The sequence below is a fragment of the Lagenorhynchus albirostris genome, chromosome 19 (genome assembly GCF_949774975.1).
Source record: "Lagenorhynchus albirostris chromosome 19, mLagAlb1.1, whole genome shotgun sequence".
In the NCBI taxonomy this organism is placed as follows: domain Eukaryota; kingdom Metazoa; phylum Chordata; class Mammalia; order Artiodactyla; family Delphinidae; genus Lagenorhynchus; species Lagenorhynchus albirostris.
The window spans coordinates 4,183,611-4,201,602 of NC_083113.1; the positions used below are offsets into that span (position 1 = coordinate 4,183,611).

The window sequence follows — 17,992 nt, forward strand, 5'->3', positions numbered from 1 at the left end:
TACCAAACAACTGGGCAACAGCATGACAACCACAAAAAGACTTACGACAGCTTCTCCAGTTGGGCCACTGGCAGGTGGTGACATGGCTCAAACCTCTCCAGGGAGCTACGTTTCAGCATTAGAGTCTTCAGGTGAACATTGTTTTTGAGATTCCTGGCGAGATCAGCCCAATTTCTCGGGCTGAAAGGGCAATCTTCCAACCTACAGAAGCCACGCAAAAACACTGAACCTTAGCTCCTGGGGAAAATGGTACCCACATGGCCACCTAGACCTCACCTACTATCTCACATCCTTGTTCTTCACCCAAGAGTGACTGGAGGGGTGATTTCCATCTTGCCTGAGTGAACCCGCATCAAATTCAGCGTCTGAATTGCAAATAATCAATAGAAAATAATACACACTCAGGGCCATGACAAATTGGCATGGGCTGTCAGGCTTTAATTCCAAACCAGGGACTTGATTCTGCCCCTGAAACACAACTTCTTTTAAACATTTATTGGCCAAACCATTTTCAGGATAAAGAATGAGATTCAGTTAAACTATGGCCCGTGGACCAAATTTGCATTACCACCTGGTCCTGTACGGCCCGTGAACTGAGTAATCTAAAATTTTTCTAAAATTTGGGCTTCTCTGGTGGCGCAGTGGTTGGGAGTCTGCCTGCTGATGCAGGGGACACAGGTTTGTGCCCCGGTCCGGGAAGATCCCACATGCCGCGGAGCGGCTGGGCCCGTGAGCCATGGCCGCTGAGCCTGCGCATCCGGAGCCTGTGCTCCGCAACGGGAGAGGCCACAACAGTGAGAGGCCCGCGTACCGCAAAAAAAAAAAAATTCAAATTTATTTTTGGCTGTGTTGGGTCTTTGTTGCTGCACATGGGCTTTCTCTAGCCGCAGCGAGAGGGGGTTACTCTTTGTTGCAGTGCGCGGGTTTCTCATTGCAGTGGCTTCTCTTGTTGTGGAGCATAGGTTCTAAGGTGCACGGGCTCAGTAGTTGTGGCGCACGGGCTTAGTTGCTCCGTGACATGTGGGATCTTCCCGGACCAGGGCTTGAACTCATGGCCCCTGCATTGGCAGGCGGATTCTTAAGCACTGCACCACCAGGGAAATCCCTAAAATTTTTTTTAATAGTTAAAGAATATTTTGTGACACATGAAAATTAAATGAAATTCAAATTGCAGTGTTCATACATAAAATCACTAGTAAATTATATAATTATTACAGTTATTAATAACACAATTGATACTTAATAAATCATTAAAGTTATTGATGAACTCTAGGAATACATAATTATTAATCATAATCAAGTTTTATTGGAACACGACCATGCCTATTCATTTGCATATTGGCAATGGATATTTTAGCTCTCTGTCACCACTATTTAATTCAGATGTTATAGCAGAGTTGAACAGTCGTGACAGAGACTGTACGTCTTGCAAAGTTGAAAATATTCCTTACCCGGCCCTTCATAGAGAAGGTTTGCTGAACACTGACACCGATAATAATATAGTAAGAAAAATTAGGAAGTAATGAGTTTTAACTATTACCTTTGTTTTTTAATATAATTTATTCGATACTAAGTTTATGTGAGTTAGTTTTTTAATAATGCTGTCTAACAACCTTCACCAAATTCCTGAACGTTTAACAATCAGCTCTTGCAAGCCAGGGTGGGCTGGCCCAAGCTCACCCCTAAGGCTAAGGTTTCTCTATCTCAGACACACATGGGACATCAAATTGTAGTTTTCAAGCTGAGTGAAACTTAGAACCAGAGGATAGAATGGTGGTTGCAGGGGCTGGGGTGGGGGAAATGATGGTCAAAGGGCACAAACTTCCAGTTATAAGATGAATAACTTCTGGAGACCTAATGTACATCATGGTGACGATGGTTAACAAGACTGTAGTGTATACTTGACGTTTGCTAAGAGAGTTGATCTCAAGTGTTCAGATGGTGGCTTTGTGAGGTGGCACATGGGTTATGTAGCCTGACTGTGGCAATCATTTCACAGTGCATACATACATGAAATTGTCACCTTAAAAAATATCTGAGTGAACAGCCATAAAAAATAATGAAATATTGCCATTCGCGGCAACATGGATAGACCCAGAGATTATCATACTGAGTGAAGTGATTTAACGACAAATATTTTGATATCACTTATATTGGAATCTAAAACATAACATAAATAAATGTATTTATGAAAGAGAAACAAACTCACAGACATAGAAAATAAACTTATGGTTACCAAAGGGGAAAGGGGTGGGGAGAGGGATAAATTAGGAGTTTGGGATTAACAGATATACACCATTATATATAAAATATATAAACAATAAGGGTTTACTGTATAGCACAGGGAACTATATTCAATATCTCACAATAACCTATAATGGATGAGCATCTGCAAAAATATATGTGTAACACAACAATGTAAAGCAATTATGCTCCAATAAAGATGTTAAAAATATATATATGTAGGGCTTCCCTGGTGGCCCAGCGCTTAAGAATCCTGCCTGCCAATGCAGGGGGCACAGGTTAGAGCCCTGGTCTGGGAAGATCCCACATGCCGCAGAGCAACTAAGCCTGTGAGCCACAACTACTGAGCCGGCGCTCTAGAGCCTGCGAGCCACAACTACTGAAGTTGTAGCCCGCACGCCTAGAGCCCGTGCTCTGCAACAAGAGCAGCCACCGCAATGAGAAGCCCGCGCACTGCAACAAACACCCAACTCAGCCAAAAATAAATAAATAAATTTATTAAAAAATATATATATATGTATAACTGAATCACTTTGCTGTACACCCGAAACTAACACAATATTGTAAATCAACTATGCTTTGATAAAAGAAAAAAGCTGAGTGAAACTGACAACTGATTACAGTAAGATGTCAGGCAGGCTGAGCATGTAACCCCCCACCTCTGAACGGACTGCCCGGGTACCAGGGTTCTCTCTCCATCCCTCCCAGTCTCACCTCAGACACTGTAGAAAACACTGGGGGTGTTTCAAGGCATTGCACAGAAACTCCATGACCTGGCATCTCACTTCCGTGTCTTGTATTTCCAAGTATCTCAGGTACTGGTTTTCCACCAAAACCCTGATTAAGTCTTCATTCAACACGAGGGGGCTCACGTGTCTAAAGCTGCAGAGGTAAGCAGTGTCCGGTTATCATAGGCTCGCATCAGCCCACCAGCTCTTTTTTCTTGAACAGCTTTATTGAGGTATAATCGACACACCAAAAAAAGTGCATCTATCATATACCTAATGCACCCAACTTCATGAGTTTGGATGTGTTCATACACCCATGAAACCATCACCACAATCAAGGTGGCTAATTAGTTTTTTTCCCCTCCAGCTTTGTTGAGATGATACAGATAACAGTGTATCGGTTTAGTGTACATCGCTTGTTGATTGGATGCACTTACATATTGCAAAATGACCACCACTTGAGCATCAGCTAACCGCCTCCATCTGGCCACATACTTACCATTTCTTTTTTGGGGTGAGAACATTGAAGATCTATTTTCTTAGCAGCTTTCAAGTATACCATACAGTATTGTTAACTATAGTCACCATGCTGTGCATTAGATCCCCACAAAGTATTCAATGTTTAACTGGGAGTTTATAGTACTTTTTTTTTTTTTTTTTTTTGCAGTACGCGGGCCTCTCACTGTTGTGGCCTCTCCCGTTGCGGAGCACAGGCTCCTGATGCGCAGGCTCAGAGGCCATGGTTCACGGGCCCAGCCGCTTTGCAGAATGTGGGATCTTCCTGGACCGGGGCACGAACCTGTGTCCCCTGCATCGGCAGGCGGACTCTCAACCACTGCGCCATCAGGGAAGCCCTATAGTACATTTTGACCAACATTTCTCCATTTGCTAGTTAGTTCTTCTTCGTTCAATCAGTCCATAAATGCGTGAGGCCCCTTTCTGTGCAGCCCAAGGCTCCAAACTGGATTCTCTTCTCAGCTCAGCCTCCTAGTTGGACGACCTTACGTGAGTCACTTAATCTCCCCAAGATTCATTTCACATCCTCGAGAGAGCTCATGACATTTTCCACTTAGGATGGTCGTGAGAATTAACACTAGTGATGCCTGTAAGAGGTTCTGCATAGGACTTGATGTAGAAAGGAAGGCACTCAAAAAAGGGGAGCTAGGGACTTCCCGGGTGGTCCAGGGATTAAGACTGCGCCTTCCAATGCAGCGGGTGTGGGTTCGACCTCTGGTCCGGGAGCTAAGATTCCCACATGGCTTGTGGCCAGAAAAGCAAAACATAAAACAAAAGCAATAGTGTAACAAATTGAATAAAAATTTTTTAAAAATTGGTCCACATCAAAAAAAAGTCTTTTTAAAACAATGGGAGTTAATGATAATCTTTATAATAACAGGAGAGAAAATAGGTCAGATACTGGTCAAGTGGGCTATTTCAAGGAATTTTGATGAAGTATTGAGTTTCTGGGTTTTAAAAAACATAGGGAGAGGGTGTATAAGGTAATAGCTAAGAGAACTGATTCCGGAGTTTAAATCTGTATTCCAATTACGTACCAGCTGTGTAACCTCATGCCCTAGCTTCCTCATGAAATACCTACTTCTTTAGGATGGCTGTGAGTTTTAAGAGCACTGAAATGTAATGCTGGACCTAAGACAGCCCAGCAGAGGGTGAGCGCTACATAAATGTCTGTACATTTTTTGCTATTGAAGGTAATGTTGCAGTGATGGTCTCAACCATTCCTCCGAGTACGTGCATATGTATTTACCTTGGGTGGATTTAAAAAAGTGGACCTTGGGGTCAAGGTGTACATGCATTTTTCATTTCGTAGAGCCTGCCAAACGGCAGCTGGATCTGGCTCACCTTCCCTCTTTCATGGAAATCTTGACCTGTGACACGCAGGGGCCTGCTAAGTGTGTGTGGTGTGGTGATGGAGGAGGAGAGCCTCAGACCACCTGAGATGGGGAGCGTTCCCCAAAGCTTACCAGCTGTGTGATCTCAGACAAGTCACTTAACCTCTCTGGTTCTCCCTTTAAAAAAATCAGGATAACAGTACTTACCCCAAAGGAATGCAGTGGTACACCATACTAAGTACCTACTTAGCACATCACCATTCAGGCAGTAAAAACAACTAGGAGTTTTAGTTTTTTGAGGAACCTCCATGCCGTTTTCCACAGTGGCCGCCAATTCATGTTTTCACCAACAGTGCACAGGGGTTCTCTTTTCTCTGCATCCTCACCAACACTTATTATCTCTCGTGTTTTCGACGACAGGTGTGAGGTGATATGTCATGGTGGTTTTCATCTGCATTCCTCTAATGTTTAGTGATGTTGAGCCTCTTTTCATGAGCCTGTTGGCCATCTGTACGTCTTCTTTAGAAAAACGACCTCACTTACAGGTGGAATCTAAAACATAACGAAACTCATAGAAAAAGAGATCAGATTTATGGTTGTCAGAGGCGGGGGTGGGGGAATTGAGCGAAGGTGGTCAGAAGGTACAAGCTTCCAATTATAAGACAAATAAGTGCTGGGGTGACTGTAGTTAACCATGCTGTGTGGTAGATTTGAAAGATGCTAAGAGAGTAGACCATTCAATCACTAGGAAAGAACATTTTGGTAACTGTACGAGGTGATGGATGGTAACTAAACTTACTGTGCTCGTCATTTTGCAATATATGTATGTCAAGTCATTAGGCTGTAACACTTGAACCTACAGTGTTATATGTCAGTTATATCTCAGTAAGACTAGGAAAAAAACCTATGGACGTGGATGCCTTGAGCACATCTAGCGTGAGCAGAGAGGGAAACAGACTGTTTCCATGGAATTCCTTCCAACTAGGATTTGTTTCATACTCACATCAGTTTTTGCAGTTTACAGTGTGGATGTTTCAGTGCTGTAGAAAGGACCTTCACTGAATCAGGGTCCATAGTACTGTTTGTCACAGCCAGGACTTCCAAACTCTCATGTGTCCTAAACACAGAGCAGAAGTCTTGCCACCAGAGATAACACCTATCACCGCCCTCTGGTCTGTGTGGGAGAAAAAGAGAAAAGGGCTCATCGTTAGAGATTAAGCTTGAGAAAACCTACTAGCAAACCCGGGGCTTCCTTATGATCACAGACCCCTTTGTGCCTTTCAAAAGATGCCCTCATTTAAGAAGATGCCCAGCAGAACTGTTACAGGATTTTTCATTTCATTCCAGGAAGACTCGTGGCCTCACTTATATGGTCCTAAGACTTAGGGAGAAAAGGAGTTGCTTTTTAATCACTTAGGATTTATATGAGGGCAGAGATTAGGATGCAAAATATAATCCATATTCTTACTCTGTGCTTATGAAATTGTTACTAAAAAGAAAAAACTCTATATAGGAACAGAATAAGGGAAAATTATTCTTTCTTTTTGGGGGGGTGGGGGAGGGGCACGGTGAACCAGAATCCAAAATCCAGAGAAAGATCTGCACGTAGTGTCTTTGGCTCTGGGAACACCTCGAATTTTCTCCTTCATTCTTCCCCATCATAGGAAGTCTCGTTGGACAGCACTTCCTTAGAGACTAAGAGGCTTATGATATACAGAATTGGGGTGATAGATGAAACAGAGTCCCCACATACATGGGAAGGAGGGTGTGCAGCATAGAGGCAAGGTAGGTGAACCACTCATCTTGTTTTTTTCCAGGATTCTCCCAGTTTTAGCATGGAAATCGGCACCCCAGGAACACCTTCTGTTTGTTTTTGTTTTTTTTTAAACATCTTTATTGGAGTATAATTGCTTTACAGTGGTGTGTTAGCTGCTGCTGTATAATAAAGTGAATCAGCTATTCATATACATATATCCCCATATCTCCTCCCTCTTGCGTCTCCCTCCCATTCTCCCTATCCCACCCCTCTAGGTGGTCACAAAGCACCGAGCTGATCTCTCTGTGCTATGCGGCTGCGTCCTACTTGCTACCTATTTTACGTTGTGTTCTGTTTTTAAGACTGAAAGTTCCATGTGCAAGGGATCCCCTCAAGACGGAGGTGGTCGCCCTAGATGCCCAGGAGATGGTAGGCAAGGTCCCCGATAGGACCGTGAATCTACCAAGGCAGAGATGGGCGCACTTACCCAGAGGCAGGAAGGGGATCCGGGCAGAGCCTGCTCGCTCTGGTGATGATCAGGGTGATCGTCAGCTCTAACTCCTGCAAACGTCGACAGAACTTGAGGCAAAAGGCAGACACTTGCACATCTTTACTTCTGCTGATGACCAAAGCAGCTTTACGATAGTTGTTTAGGATCTGACTCACAAATACCTCCTCCCGGATTTCATGCAGACAGTGGAACAGCTGTGGGACCCCGTGGTGCGGGGTTGGTGGGTCACATTCATGTGGCCCGGCTGCGACTTTCAGCAATTTCTTCTTGTTGCCCAAGGACACCTTGCATCCGAACACCCGCTCCACGGCTAGAGCGCACGTGTCATTTAAAAGGCCAAATAAAAAAAGAGCCATCTGGGCGAGATGGTTTCTCTTTATTCCGGGATGTGCTATCAGACGTAGGACATGGAACCGGTCCAACACATGGAAATTTCTGAGTCTTCGTGGGAAGCAGAGAACATACAACAAGGCAGCAAAAAATTCCTGGAAGCTCAAGTGGGCAAAGGCGTAAAGGTCTCTGTTGCCCACCACCCTTCGAAAAATATTCGCGCTGAGAAAAGTCTCGACGTCTGTTTCATCCAGTCTGGCCAGGTTGAGATCTCTCTTATTAAACACCCATCTCCTTTCCCACATACCCTCTGCGGCCAAGGAGCACAGACCTTTCAATTGTTCTTGGTGAGTCGTATTGAAAAGGTCTCTAACCCTGGTTGGAAACAAGCTGGAAAGAAAGTAGACGAATACAGCTGTGGCGTTTGGAAATGTGTGCAGGAGATTTGCTCCTCTCTCCATCTGCTGTTTCAGACAAGAACATACCATCCAGCAGATGACAGGGACCTGGCACATGGAGAAGAGAATCGTGTTTCCCATGACAAAACTCAAGGCTTCATCAGCTTCGCTCTTGTTTCTGAAGTATGTCCTGAAATACCTGGATCTCTCAGGCACACTAAACCCTGTAAGGGTAATCAGAGACGGGCATTTCAGAAAGGGATTCAAGTTCTTCCAAGAGGTGAACCTCAGGAAGATGATTAGCGTGGCCCCGGGGAGCATTCTTTTGCTCAGCAAACTGGTCAGGAGGACAGACCAGGGCACCTTCTGGCTCCAGTCTTCACTCAGGTCCTCTGGTCTATCTATGAGGGTTGAGGTTAGTTCCTCAAAACCATCAAAGAAGAGCAGAAGCTGGTCTGCTTTGGATATGATCTTGGACGCCAGAGCCCGAGACCCGGACAACTTGCGTGCAATGAGCTCAGCGAAGCTCTGCTCGTCCAACTGGTCCATCTCCTGGCAATGGAAGTAGAAAGCGTTCCAGAGCTTGTGGGCATAGAACTTGTTTTCTGCCCATTCTAACATCACTTTTTTGGCCAGGCTTGTTTTTCCAACCCCGGCGACCCCCTGAAGAACCACAGTCTTGGGCTGTCTTCCTTGAGGTTTTCTGGGAAGAAGTAGACAGGGTAAGAATGTCTCTTCTCTGTGTAGGTCTTGGTAAAAGAAGTCCATGTGGTTCCCAGGCCAAGCGGTGCTGTTCCGTAGGGTCGAATATTCATTCATCAAGTGTAGTCTGTACTCCCGTAATTTATCTGGATGAATGAGAAGGGAGAGATACGGGGTACAGCATCAGTTGTTTGTGAGAACTAACTGAACAACCAGAAAACGAGGCTTGACGTCTACATCCAGCTCCAGGACACAGTGCATCAATCACGCACGTTTCCGGAGAGCAGTGCATCAATTAAGAAGCTGCAAGGAACAGAACAGACAACTTGAAGTGGCTTAGACAAAGCAAGAGCTGCTCTTTACATAAGAAGTGGGGGGCGGTTATAAAGTTCTTGAAATTGGTTCAGTGACCCCATAGCTTCTATTGGCACCGCAGTTCTTTTGGTCCCTTCTTCCTATTTCTTAATTCTCAGAAGATGGCTGGGGTAGCTTTACCTATGTTATTTGTATTTTTTAAATTAAAAAATATATTTTTAAAATTTTATTTTGGCTGCGTCACACGGCTTGTGGGATCTTAGCTTCCCCAACCAGGGATGGAACCTGGGCCCTCAGCAGTGAAAGCGCTGAGTCCTAATCACTGGACCCCCAGGGAGTTCCCTAGAATCGATGGTCCAGGATAATGGAGTAGGGGAAGGAGGGATGGATTAAGATAGCTGCTGTGTTTGCCTATCTACTGACCATTCCTAGCCTGGCAACAGCACCCTAAATTTTTTGGAGAACTGCCCCCTTCGCACTCTCCGACCGTTACTTTGGACTGTGGCTGGACTTACCATCAAGCTGTCTCATAAGCACATAAGCCAGTGTCCACCCGCCAGAGCATTTCACCACATTATTCATCGAGGAGCTCATGGTCTCAGTTCATTCAGGGGAGTGAGCTCCAGGACTTGTGTTGGAAAAATGAGAAATAAGCACTCTGTTTTCCTGCTGGTGTTGCTAAGGGCAGCTGGTGGCAGAAACGGCCAGTGTGCAGAGGAGGGACCACTCAAGACTGAATCCAATGGAAGGAGGGAGAGAAGTGATGTCTCAAGGATGTAGCCTGAGCCCCTGCATCCAGCTGGGTCAGTGGCTGGACTTCCCGCTTAGGTGAGTGCACAGCAGCTCTCTTTTCTGAAGTTCTGATTCACAGAAGGGACACTAGACATACGCATTTACAACCTGCCTTGCCTTGGGGACTGGGCTTCTCATCCCCACCCATAGCCTGTTTTCCACCAGAATCTGCACAGGGCCAGCACGTACCAGCCTCATCTTCCTCCAAGTTCATTTGTGTTTCTCTTGGGTTCAAGGCCTCTGGTTCCAAGTTAGGTAAAATGTCTGGAACAGACAAACAAAGAGCCCCTCATTGGAATGATAAGGTGGACAGAACAGGGAGAGCAGCAGGAGGTGACGGGACCTTTTAAGATAGCAGCAGCCACGTCATTCACGAGTCTCATTCTCTCACCACCTTAGTTCAGGGAGAAGAAGATGACCTAGACCTCCCATCTCGGTGTTAGGAAGTGTGAAAAGGGTGGTGTGTCAGAAGATCCTGAGGAGGGTGTTTAATAACATATAAATGTACAGCCCAGCCAAACACTGCACTCACACACACACACATATGTAAAACACATAAACACTTTAATATACATGCATGTGCATTTAGGAAGCAACCTAAATGTCCATCGACAGATGAATGGGTAAAAAAGATGTGGTACATACATACAATGGAATAGTACTCAGCTCTAAGAAAGAATGAAATAATGCCATTTGCAGCAACATGGATGGAATTAGAGATATGTGGAAACCAGAAAATGATACAAATGAACTTATTTACAAAACAGGAATAGACCCACACACACAGAAAGCAAACTTATGGTTACCAAAGGGAAAAGGTATGAGGACGGATAAATTGGGAGATTGGGATCAACATACACACACTACTATATATAAAATAGATAACTAATAAGGACCTACTGTATAGCACAGGGAACTCTATTCAGTACTCTGTAATGGTCTATATGGGAAAAGAATCTAAAAGAGAGTGGATATATGTATATGTATAACTGATTCACTTTGCTGTACTAACACCTGAAACTGAAACTAACACTACACGGTAAATCAACTATACTCCAATAAAAATTTAAAAAATAATAAAATAAACAACAATATCCTACTGTATAGCACAGGGAACTCTACTCAATATTTTGTAATAAGCTATAATGGAAAAGAATCTGAAAAAGAATATATATATACATATATATACATATATACGAATCACTGTGCTGTACACCTGAAACTAACCCAACAGTGTAAATCAACTATACTTCAATGAAAAAGGGAGCCAATTTCCAAATTAAAAAATAAAACCAAATTAAAAAATAAACGCTTTAATATCCATGTATGTATTGCTATATGTGTATATAGCTATGTATATGCATATTTAGATGTATAAGAAAATAGAGTGTACCTACATAGGAGAGGCTAGTGAAGCGCTTAGGTCTGCAGCACCCAAGCCCAACCACATCTTGTATACCAGATTCTCACTCACCATTCAGCTCCATCTGTACCCGAAGGCACAGTTCTGCCTGGTCCATCTTGGCGAAGATGTCGTGAGTCACCTCCCAAGCGAGGCGTCCAGGGAAGGACTCGATTAGGAGGTGAACCACCTCCGCCCACCGGGCTGTCTTCAGCTGGTCCCAGCTGATCTGGAGAGAGCCAGGTCTGGGGCTCTCTTCCACTAAAAGCTGCTTGAACCTCTGGAGATTCTCCTTGCTTAAATAGACCATGTACAGCATGACTCCGTCTTAGAAAGGGAAGGCGGAGGAGGAAGAGGATGGGAAGAAAGAAGGCGAGTGAGCGGAGGAAGGGGGGGGAGAAGGAGGTGAGGAAGAGCGGGAGGAAGAGTCAGAATCCCAGCTCACGTCACTCATCTTTACCCGAGGCCGAGAGCCTCAGCGCCAGCGATAAAGAGGACCGGTTGGAAGAGAGAAGAGACGCGACCTGGGGAGACATGAAGTTATAGGAACGTGAGAACACCACCCCAGGGGACAGATTTATGTAATCCATACCTGATGGAGCATACCATGTGCTGGATATCCTCTTCCCCTCCCTTCCTCCAAGATTCTCTGGCCTGCGGAAAGACCTGGGAGCCCCTCCACTATTGGGGCTCAGTGTTTAGACTCAAAACCACTTTGTAGTTTTTAATTCTCTATGCCACTTATTAGCAAGGTGACTTTGGGGAAATTGCAGAGCCTCTTTGCGCCTCTTTTCTCATCTCTGGTACCAGGATCTTATCCTATGTGCTCTTGGGGTTGTGAGGATTCTCAAAGAGATACACCCACAAGTACATTTAAGACAGTGCCTGGTTGATCATAGCTAACAATGACTCGGGGCTTCCTTCTATTGTGTGTAAAAAGTGGAATGTGGAGGAGAAAAGAATGAATTCACTAGGGGGGGTGGGGCTTTCGCCTTGGTCTACCTACTACTCCTATCCTATTGCTTCTCTGAGTTATCTTTTTTATTATTATCATCTGTTAATTCTCATCTCCATCACCCGAGAACTTCCTGGATACTTAAGTCATCATGTATTGGGCACTGACTCAAAGTTTTATCTCCTTCAATTCACTGCAGTGAATTTGGAGAATTGCAAGCTCCCTGTGGATGACGACCACCTCTGAAGTAGCCTCGCTACTTAACCTTCACCTCCACTCTTGATTCTGTTATTCTGATATTGGAGCAAAAAGAAAAAGTCTACCTTAAGAGAAAAGAAAGGTCTCAAATAAACAACCTAACTTTACACCTCAAAGAACTGGAAAAAGAACGAACTTAGCTCAACTGGACCTGGTGACTCAAGTATCTGGTGTAGTAACTGTAAGAAAGTGATGTGGAAAAATAGGAGGTAGAAGAGAGGAAAACAACACCACCACTCACCGCTGAAGGGAATGAGGCTTCCTGTCTCCTTCCTGTCACAAACATCTCCCAAGGCAGAAAGAAAAAGCACTTGGTCTGCCCCACTTTCCACCTTAATAGGCCCTGGGGTTCTGGGCAACGTGCATCCTCCCTTCCCATTGGCTGGGGCTGCTGCGTTATCGTTCTTCTTCATGGCACAGATTTGAAAGCATTTAGCATCCTCGGTCAGAGGAATTGGGCTACAAGGCTTATTCTCACAGGTGCTTCCAGTTTGTGAAGGAGCTGGTCTCCTACCTCTTAGATTCAGAAGAACAAACAACTTTAGAAAATTACAGGATTGGAGTGTTCCCCAAACTCACAGAGGGCTAACACTGCTGTCAGCCCAAAGGTGCTGCATCCAACGGAAAACATCTAGAGCAATTAATTGGATGATCTCGTTCACATGAGCATCTTCCCTATTTGGAATGTAATCTTACTAAGCAAAAGGAGGGTTTCTGTATCACGGGGACCTAATGTGGGTCCCAAAGCAATAGACCCTGTCGAAGGAGACTCAGAGACAGAGCAGGTAGGAAAATGACACACACACACACACACACACACACACAGAGACATATATATAAACACATATATTGGTAGTAGATTTCCTTGCCGTCTTTTGGGTTTTCTGAAATGTAATCAAGTCATCTGCACATATAGTTTTACCTGTTCCTTTCCAATTCTTATGCCTTTCTCTAATTGCTGATTTAAATTTAAAATTAGTTACAATTGTCAACTTCCTGGATCCCCAGAGCTTATTAAGTTGGAAGGTGGGGCAGACCAAGTGCATTTTCCTTCTGCTTTGGGAGATGTTTCTGACAGGAGCCAGGAAGCCTAATTCCCTCCAGGGGTGAGTTAAATTAGTTAAAATTGTAGTTAAAATTGCTAATTTAATTGGCTAAAACCTCTAACAGGACGTTAGTTAGTGGTGGCCATGAGACCATCTGTCTCGTTCCTGACTTCAGTATAAAAGCCTCCGTGTTATGATGGAACGGTTTCACAGGTGGTTTTCCTGGCATTGGGAGAAGAAATGGTCCCTAGATGCGGTTGCCTCTGTGGTTTTCAGGCCTCAAGGACACTTTTTAAAATTTTTATTGTAGTTGATGTACAATGCTGTGTTAATTTCCACTGTATGGCAAAGTGATTCAGTTATACATATATATACATTCTTTTTAATATTCTTTTCCATGATGGTTTATCCCAGGAAATTGAATATAGTTCCCTGTGCTATACAGTAGGACCTTGTTGTTTATCCATTCAATATATAATAGTCTGCATCTGCTAACCCCAAACGCCCAATCCTTCCCTCCCCCACCTCACCTCCCCATTGGCAACCACTAGTCTGTTCTCTGTATCTGAGGCCTCAGGCACTCTTGATTCCTCTAGTCGTTCATTGTTCTACAAGATGGTAGGAGAGGTATTCACATCCGTGGCCTTCGGCTGAAGTGGAAGATTCCATTTACATCAGATGGGTTTTTAATTAGAAACCCATCGCTGCCTCTCCTCTCCCAGGTGGGGATGATTTACACCTAAAAGAGAAGGACTCAGCAATTACCTGTAGCAGCTGAGTTTTGACCTATGCGGGGATAGGCTGCAATGGAGGGGGCGGGACGCCCAGAGACAGATCTGATAGGAGCTGAAGGGACCCGAGGGCCAATCACAGGCTGGGGAGGGCGTGGAGTTGACTTCATCTTTGAGGTTCCCTGCAAAGGGCATCTGGAAACTTGTATGAGATTAGAGGCCTGATGGGTAAGTGATGTCTCCTTTCTCTGGGGCTTCAAACTTTCCTGTCCTTTGGTTTTTTTTTCTTTTTTAAAAGAACAGCTTTATTGTGATTGATTTAAAGTAGTGGGGTGGGTAGAAACAACCAGCTTTTTTGAGGTATAATTAATATATGAAAAAAACACTGCTCGTATTTAACACACGTAACTTGATGAGTTTGGACACAGGCATACACCACAATCAAGGAAATAGACATAGCCAGCACCTCCAAAATTTCTTTGTGTCGTGTGTGTGTGTGTGTGTGTGTGTGTGTGTGTGTAGCAGAAACATTTAACATGACACCCATCCTCGTAAAATTTTCAGGGTACAATAGAGTATTGATGACTATGGGCACTTTGCTGTAGGGCAGATCCCCAGAACTGATTCATCTCGCATAACTGACACTTTACACCGTGGGAGATACATACAATAGGACTTTATTCAGCCTTAAAAAAGAAGGAAATTCTGCCATTTGTGTGAGGACGCTGGAGAACATTATCCTAGGTGAAGTAAACCAGTGCCGGAAGGAAACTACAGCAAGATTCCACATCTGTGAGGTACCGAAAAGACTCCAACTTTTAGAAGCAGAGACTAAAACGGTGGTTACCCGGAGCTTGGGGTGGGGGAGCGGAAGGTGGGGAGCTGTTGCTGGCGTTTTCTTAATCAGCAGGAATCTGTTGCACCTCTGTCCTCCCATTTGAAGCTTCCTGCTTTCTAGACCCAGGAGATTCTACACAGGTCTTTGAGAAATTGCAGATGAATTTCTTTCTCCCTTCTTGTTTTTTCTCCCTCCCACCTGTTTTCACTGACCACTGCTCTGTAAGCCTTTCCACCCTCCTTGCCTCAAGATGATGCATCCTTCGAGTCTCTTATAATTCCCTTTCCTAAGCTCGCTTGTTCTACACGGTATCATCTCATGGCTCCTGTTGGGGGGAAAATCCCGTCTCACACTCAACACACGTGATACTAATTACAGTTGATCCTCCTTATTGTTGGCTTCCATGTTTGTGAATTCAGCTGCTTGCTAAAATTTATTAATAACTCCCCAAATCAATACTTGGGGTACTCTCCCTGGTCATTCTTGAGCATGCCCAGAAAGATGAAAAATTTGAGTCCCCTGACACACACTCCCAGCCCAGGTTGGACCAGGCAGTTCTTTACCTTCTTGGTTAAGTTCAGCTCTCATCCTCTATACGAGTGTCGTTTATGTGGATCTATTTGGTGGCAATTTTGGGGTGTGACATTGCTGTTTAACAAACCCAAGTATAGTCCTGAAGTGTGGTCTAATGTTCCTGAGCACCTGAAGGCTGTCATGTGTCTTCCGGAGAAACAGGCATGTTATATAAGCTTCCTTCAGGCATGAGTTACAGTGCTGTAGGCTGTGAGTTCAACATGAGTGAAGCAACAATATATTTTGAGTAAGGTGTCTTTAAACAGAGACACACATAAAATAAGGTTACCTATTGATTTGTTGACCAAAATGTTGTAACCAGAGGCTCGAAGGTACTTAATCCTGTATTTCCCATAGAAGCAGTGGTTCTGTTATCATGTGCGCCTCGTGTACCTGGGAATGGAGGATTGAACGAGGCAGACAAGGATTTCCTAAACAATGATCTTCATCACCAACACGTAAGTTTGTGAGATGTGCTCACTCACATCCGTGTCACCAGTTCCTAGTGCAGCTCTGAGGAACTAATGTAAAACGTGCAGACTCTAGCTGCTAACACTGTCTTATATAATGGAAATTTGATCAGGGAGCAGAACTTCAATTTTCTCACCCCAAAATACGTGTGTATATATATGTTATCACATATAGTGATGGATGTATTAACCAGATGGGGACAGTCCTTTTACAATGTGTACATACATCGAATCACTACGATGCACACTTTAAGTATCCTACAATTTTGTCAATTATACCCCAATAAAACTGATTTTTTTTTAAAGGGGGAAGAGGAAAGTCTCTGTGCCTGTTTACATGAGTGAGAATTAAAGTTAAAAAATGTTGACTTGTATTTGTCCTCACAATGGCTTCATGCATTTTTTTTTTTTTGCGGTACGCGGGCCTCTCACTATTGTGGCCTCTCCCGCTGCAGAGCACAGGCTCCGCATGCGCAGCCTCAGCGGCCATGGCTCACGGGCCCAGCCGCTTCGCGGCATGTGGGCACGAACCCGTGTCCCCTGCATCGGCAGGCGGACTCTCAACCACTGCGCCACCAGGGAGGCCCGCTTAATGTATTTTATGTCGACACCCACAGGCCATCTCCCTGCTCAAGCTACAGAACATTTCTGGTGCCCGAGAATGCCTCCAAATGCCCCCCTCAGCACTGACCACTATTCTCAACACATGGTAGAGTTGGTTCCTTTTTGCCCATTTTTGAACTCATAAAGGTATTATGCAGTGGGAGCCTTTGGTTATCTTTTCTGCTCAACATGATTGTGAGGTTCGTGTGTCCTGTTGCCTGTATCAATTAGTTATTTGTATTACTCTGTAGAATTCCATCATACGAAGGTAACACATTCTCCTTGGTGGACATTTTATTTGTTCCAAATGTTTATCATTGAATAGAGCTGCTGTAAACATCCTTGCACATGTCTTTGGAGTGGAATTACAGGGTGTATGTACATATATGCTGCAAACAATTTTAGAAATTGGACGTATCTTTTAAAATTCTCACAAGTAATGTATGGGCATTCCAGTTGCTGCGCATTTTTGATAACACTTGGTGAGGTCAACTCTTATCGTTTTAGTCACATGGAGGGCAATATTATTTCCTTGTGGTTTTAATGGAAATTTTCTGAGGCATGCTTATTGGTCATTTGGTTAACCTCATTTGTGAGGTTCCTGTTGAAGTGTTCTGACCACCTAAATATTTTTATTGCAGTTGTTGGGTGTAGTTGTATCTATATCAATTAGGTCAGGTTGATTAATGATGCGATTCAAATAATCTAGATCCTTACATGATTTTCCTGCTTGTTCACTTTGCTATTGAGATGTATTTAAATCTCCAATGTATTGTCCTTTTAGTTCTGTTTTTGCTTTATATATTTTGAAGTTATACTATCTGGTACATAAAATTTTAGACTTGCTATATCTTCCTGCTGTACTCAACAATATATAGTGTGCTATGTATTAGTAGTAATTTTGCTTTAAAATCTACATGACAATGATATAGGTATGCACATTTATTTCTGGTTAGGGTGTACATACTGCATTACTCCCCATTAATTTAAATGGTTTATGCTCTGATACTTGAAGTGTATCTTCTTTATCTTTATTTTTTTAACATCTCTATTGGAGTATAATTGCTTTACAATGGTGTGTTAGTTTCTGCTGTATAACTAAGTGAACCAGCTATACATATACATATATCCCCATATCCTTCCCTCTTGCATCTTCTTCCCACCCTCCCTATCCCATCCCTCTAGATGGACACAAAGCACCGAGCTGACCTCCCTGTGCTATGCAGCTGCTTCTCACTAGCTATCTAGTTTACATTTGGTAGTGTATATATGTCCATGCCACTCTCTCACTTCATCCCAGCTTACCCTTCCCTCCCCGTGTCCTCAAGTCCATTCTATATGTCTGTGTCTTTATTCCTGTCCTGCCCCTTAGGTTCATCTGAACCATTTTTTTTTAGATTCCATATATATGTGTTAGCATACGGTATTTGTTTTTCTGACTTACTTCACTCTGTATGACAGACTCTAGGTCCATCCACCTCACTACAAAT

At 43.8% G+C, this 17,992-nt stretch overlaps 1 protein-coding gene across 1 annotated transcript in view; it reads right to left on the reverse strand.

The window, feature by feature from the left end:
* NLRP8 (NLR family pyrin domain containing 8) overlaps positions 1-17,992 on the reverse strand; it is a 51,912-nt gene that overhangs the window by 6,696 nt on the left and 27,224 nt on the right. Inside the window, exons 2-7 of the mRNA XM_060131980.1 lie at positions 11,101-11,355; positions 9,816-9,890; positions 7,066-8,665; positions 5,826-5,996; positions 2,959-3,126; positions 46-201 (exon numbers count right to left, since the gene is read on the reverse strand). Of these exons, the coding sequence (XP_059987963.1) occupies positions 46-201; positions 2,959-3,126; positions 5,826-5,996; positions 7,066-8,665; positions 9,816-9,890; positions 11,101-11,355 (2,425 nt within the window). The remainder of the gene's footprint in view (positions 1-45; positions 202-2,958; positions 3,127-5,825; positions 5,997-7,065; positions 8,666-9,815; positions 9,891-11,100; positions 11,356-17,992) is intronic.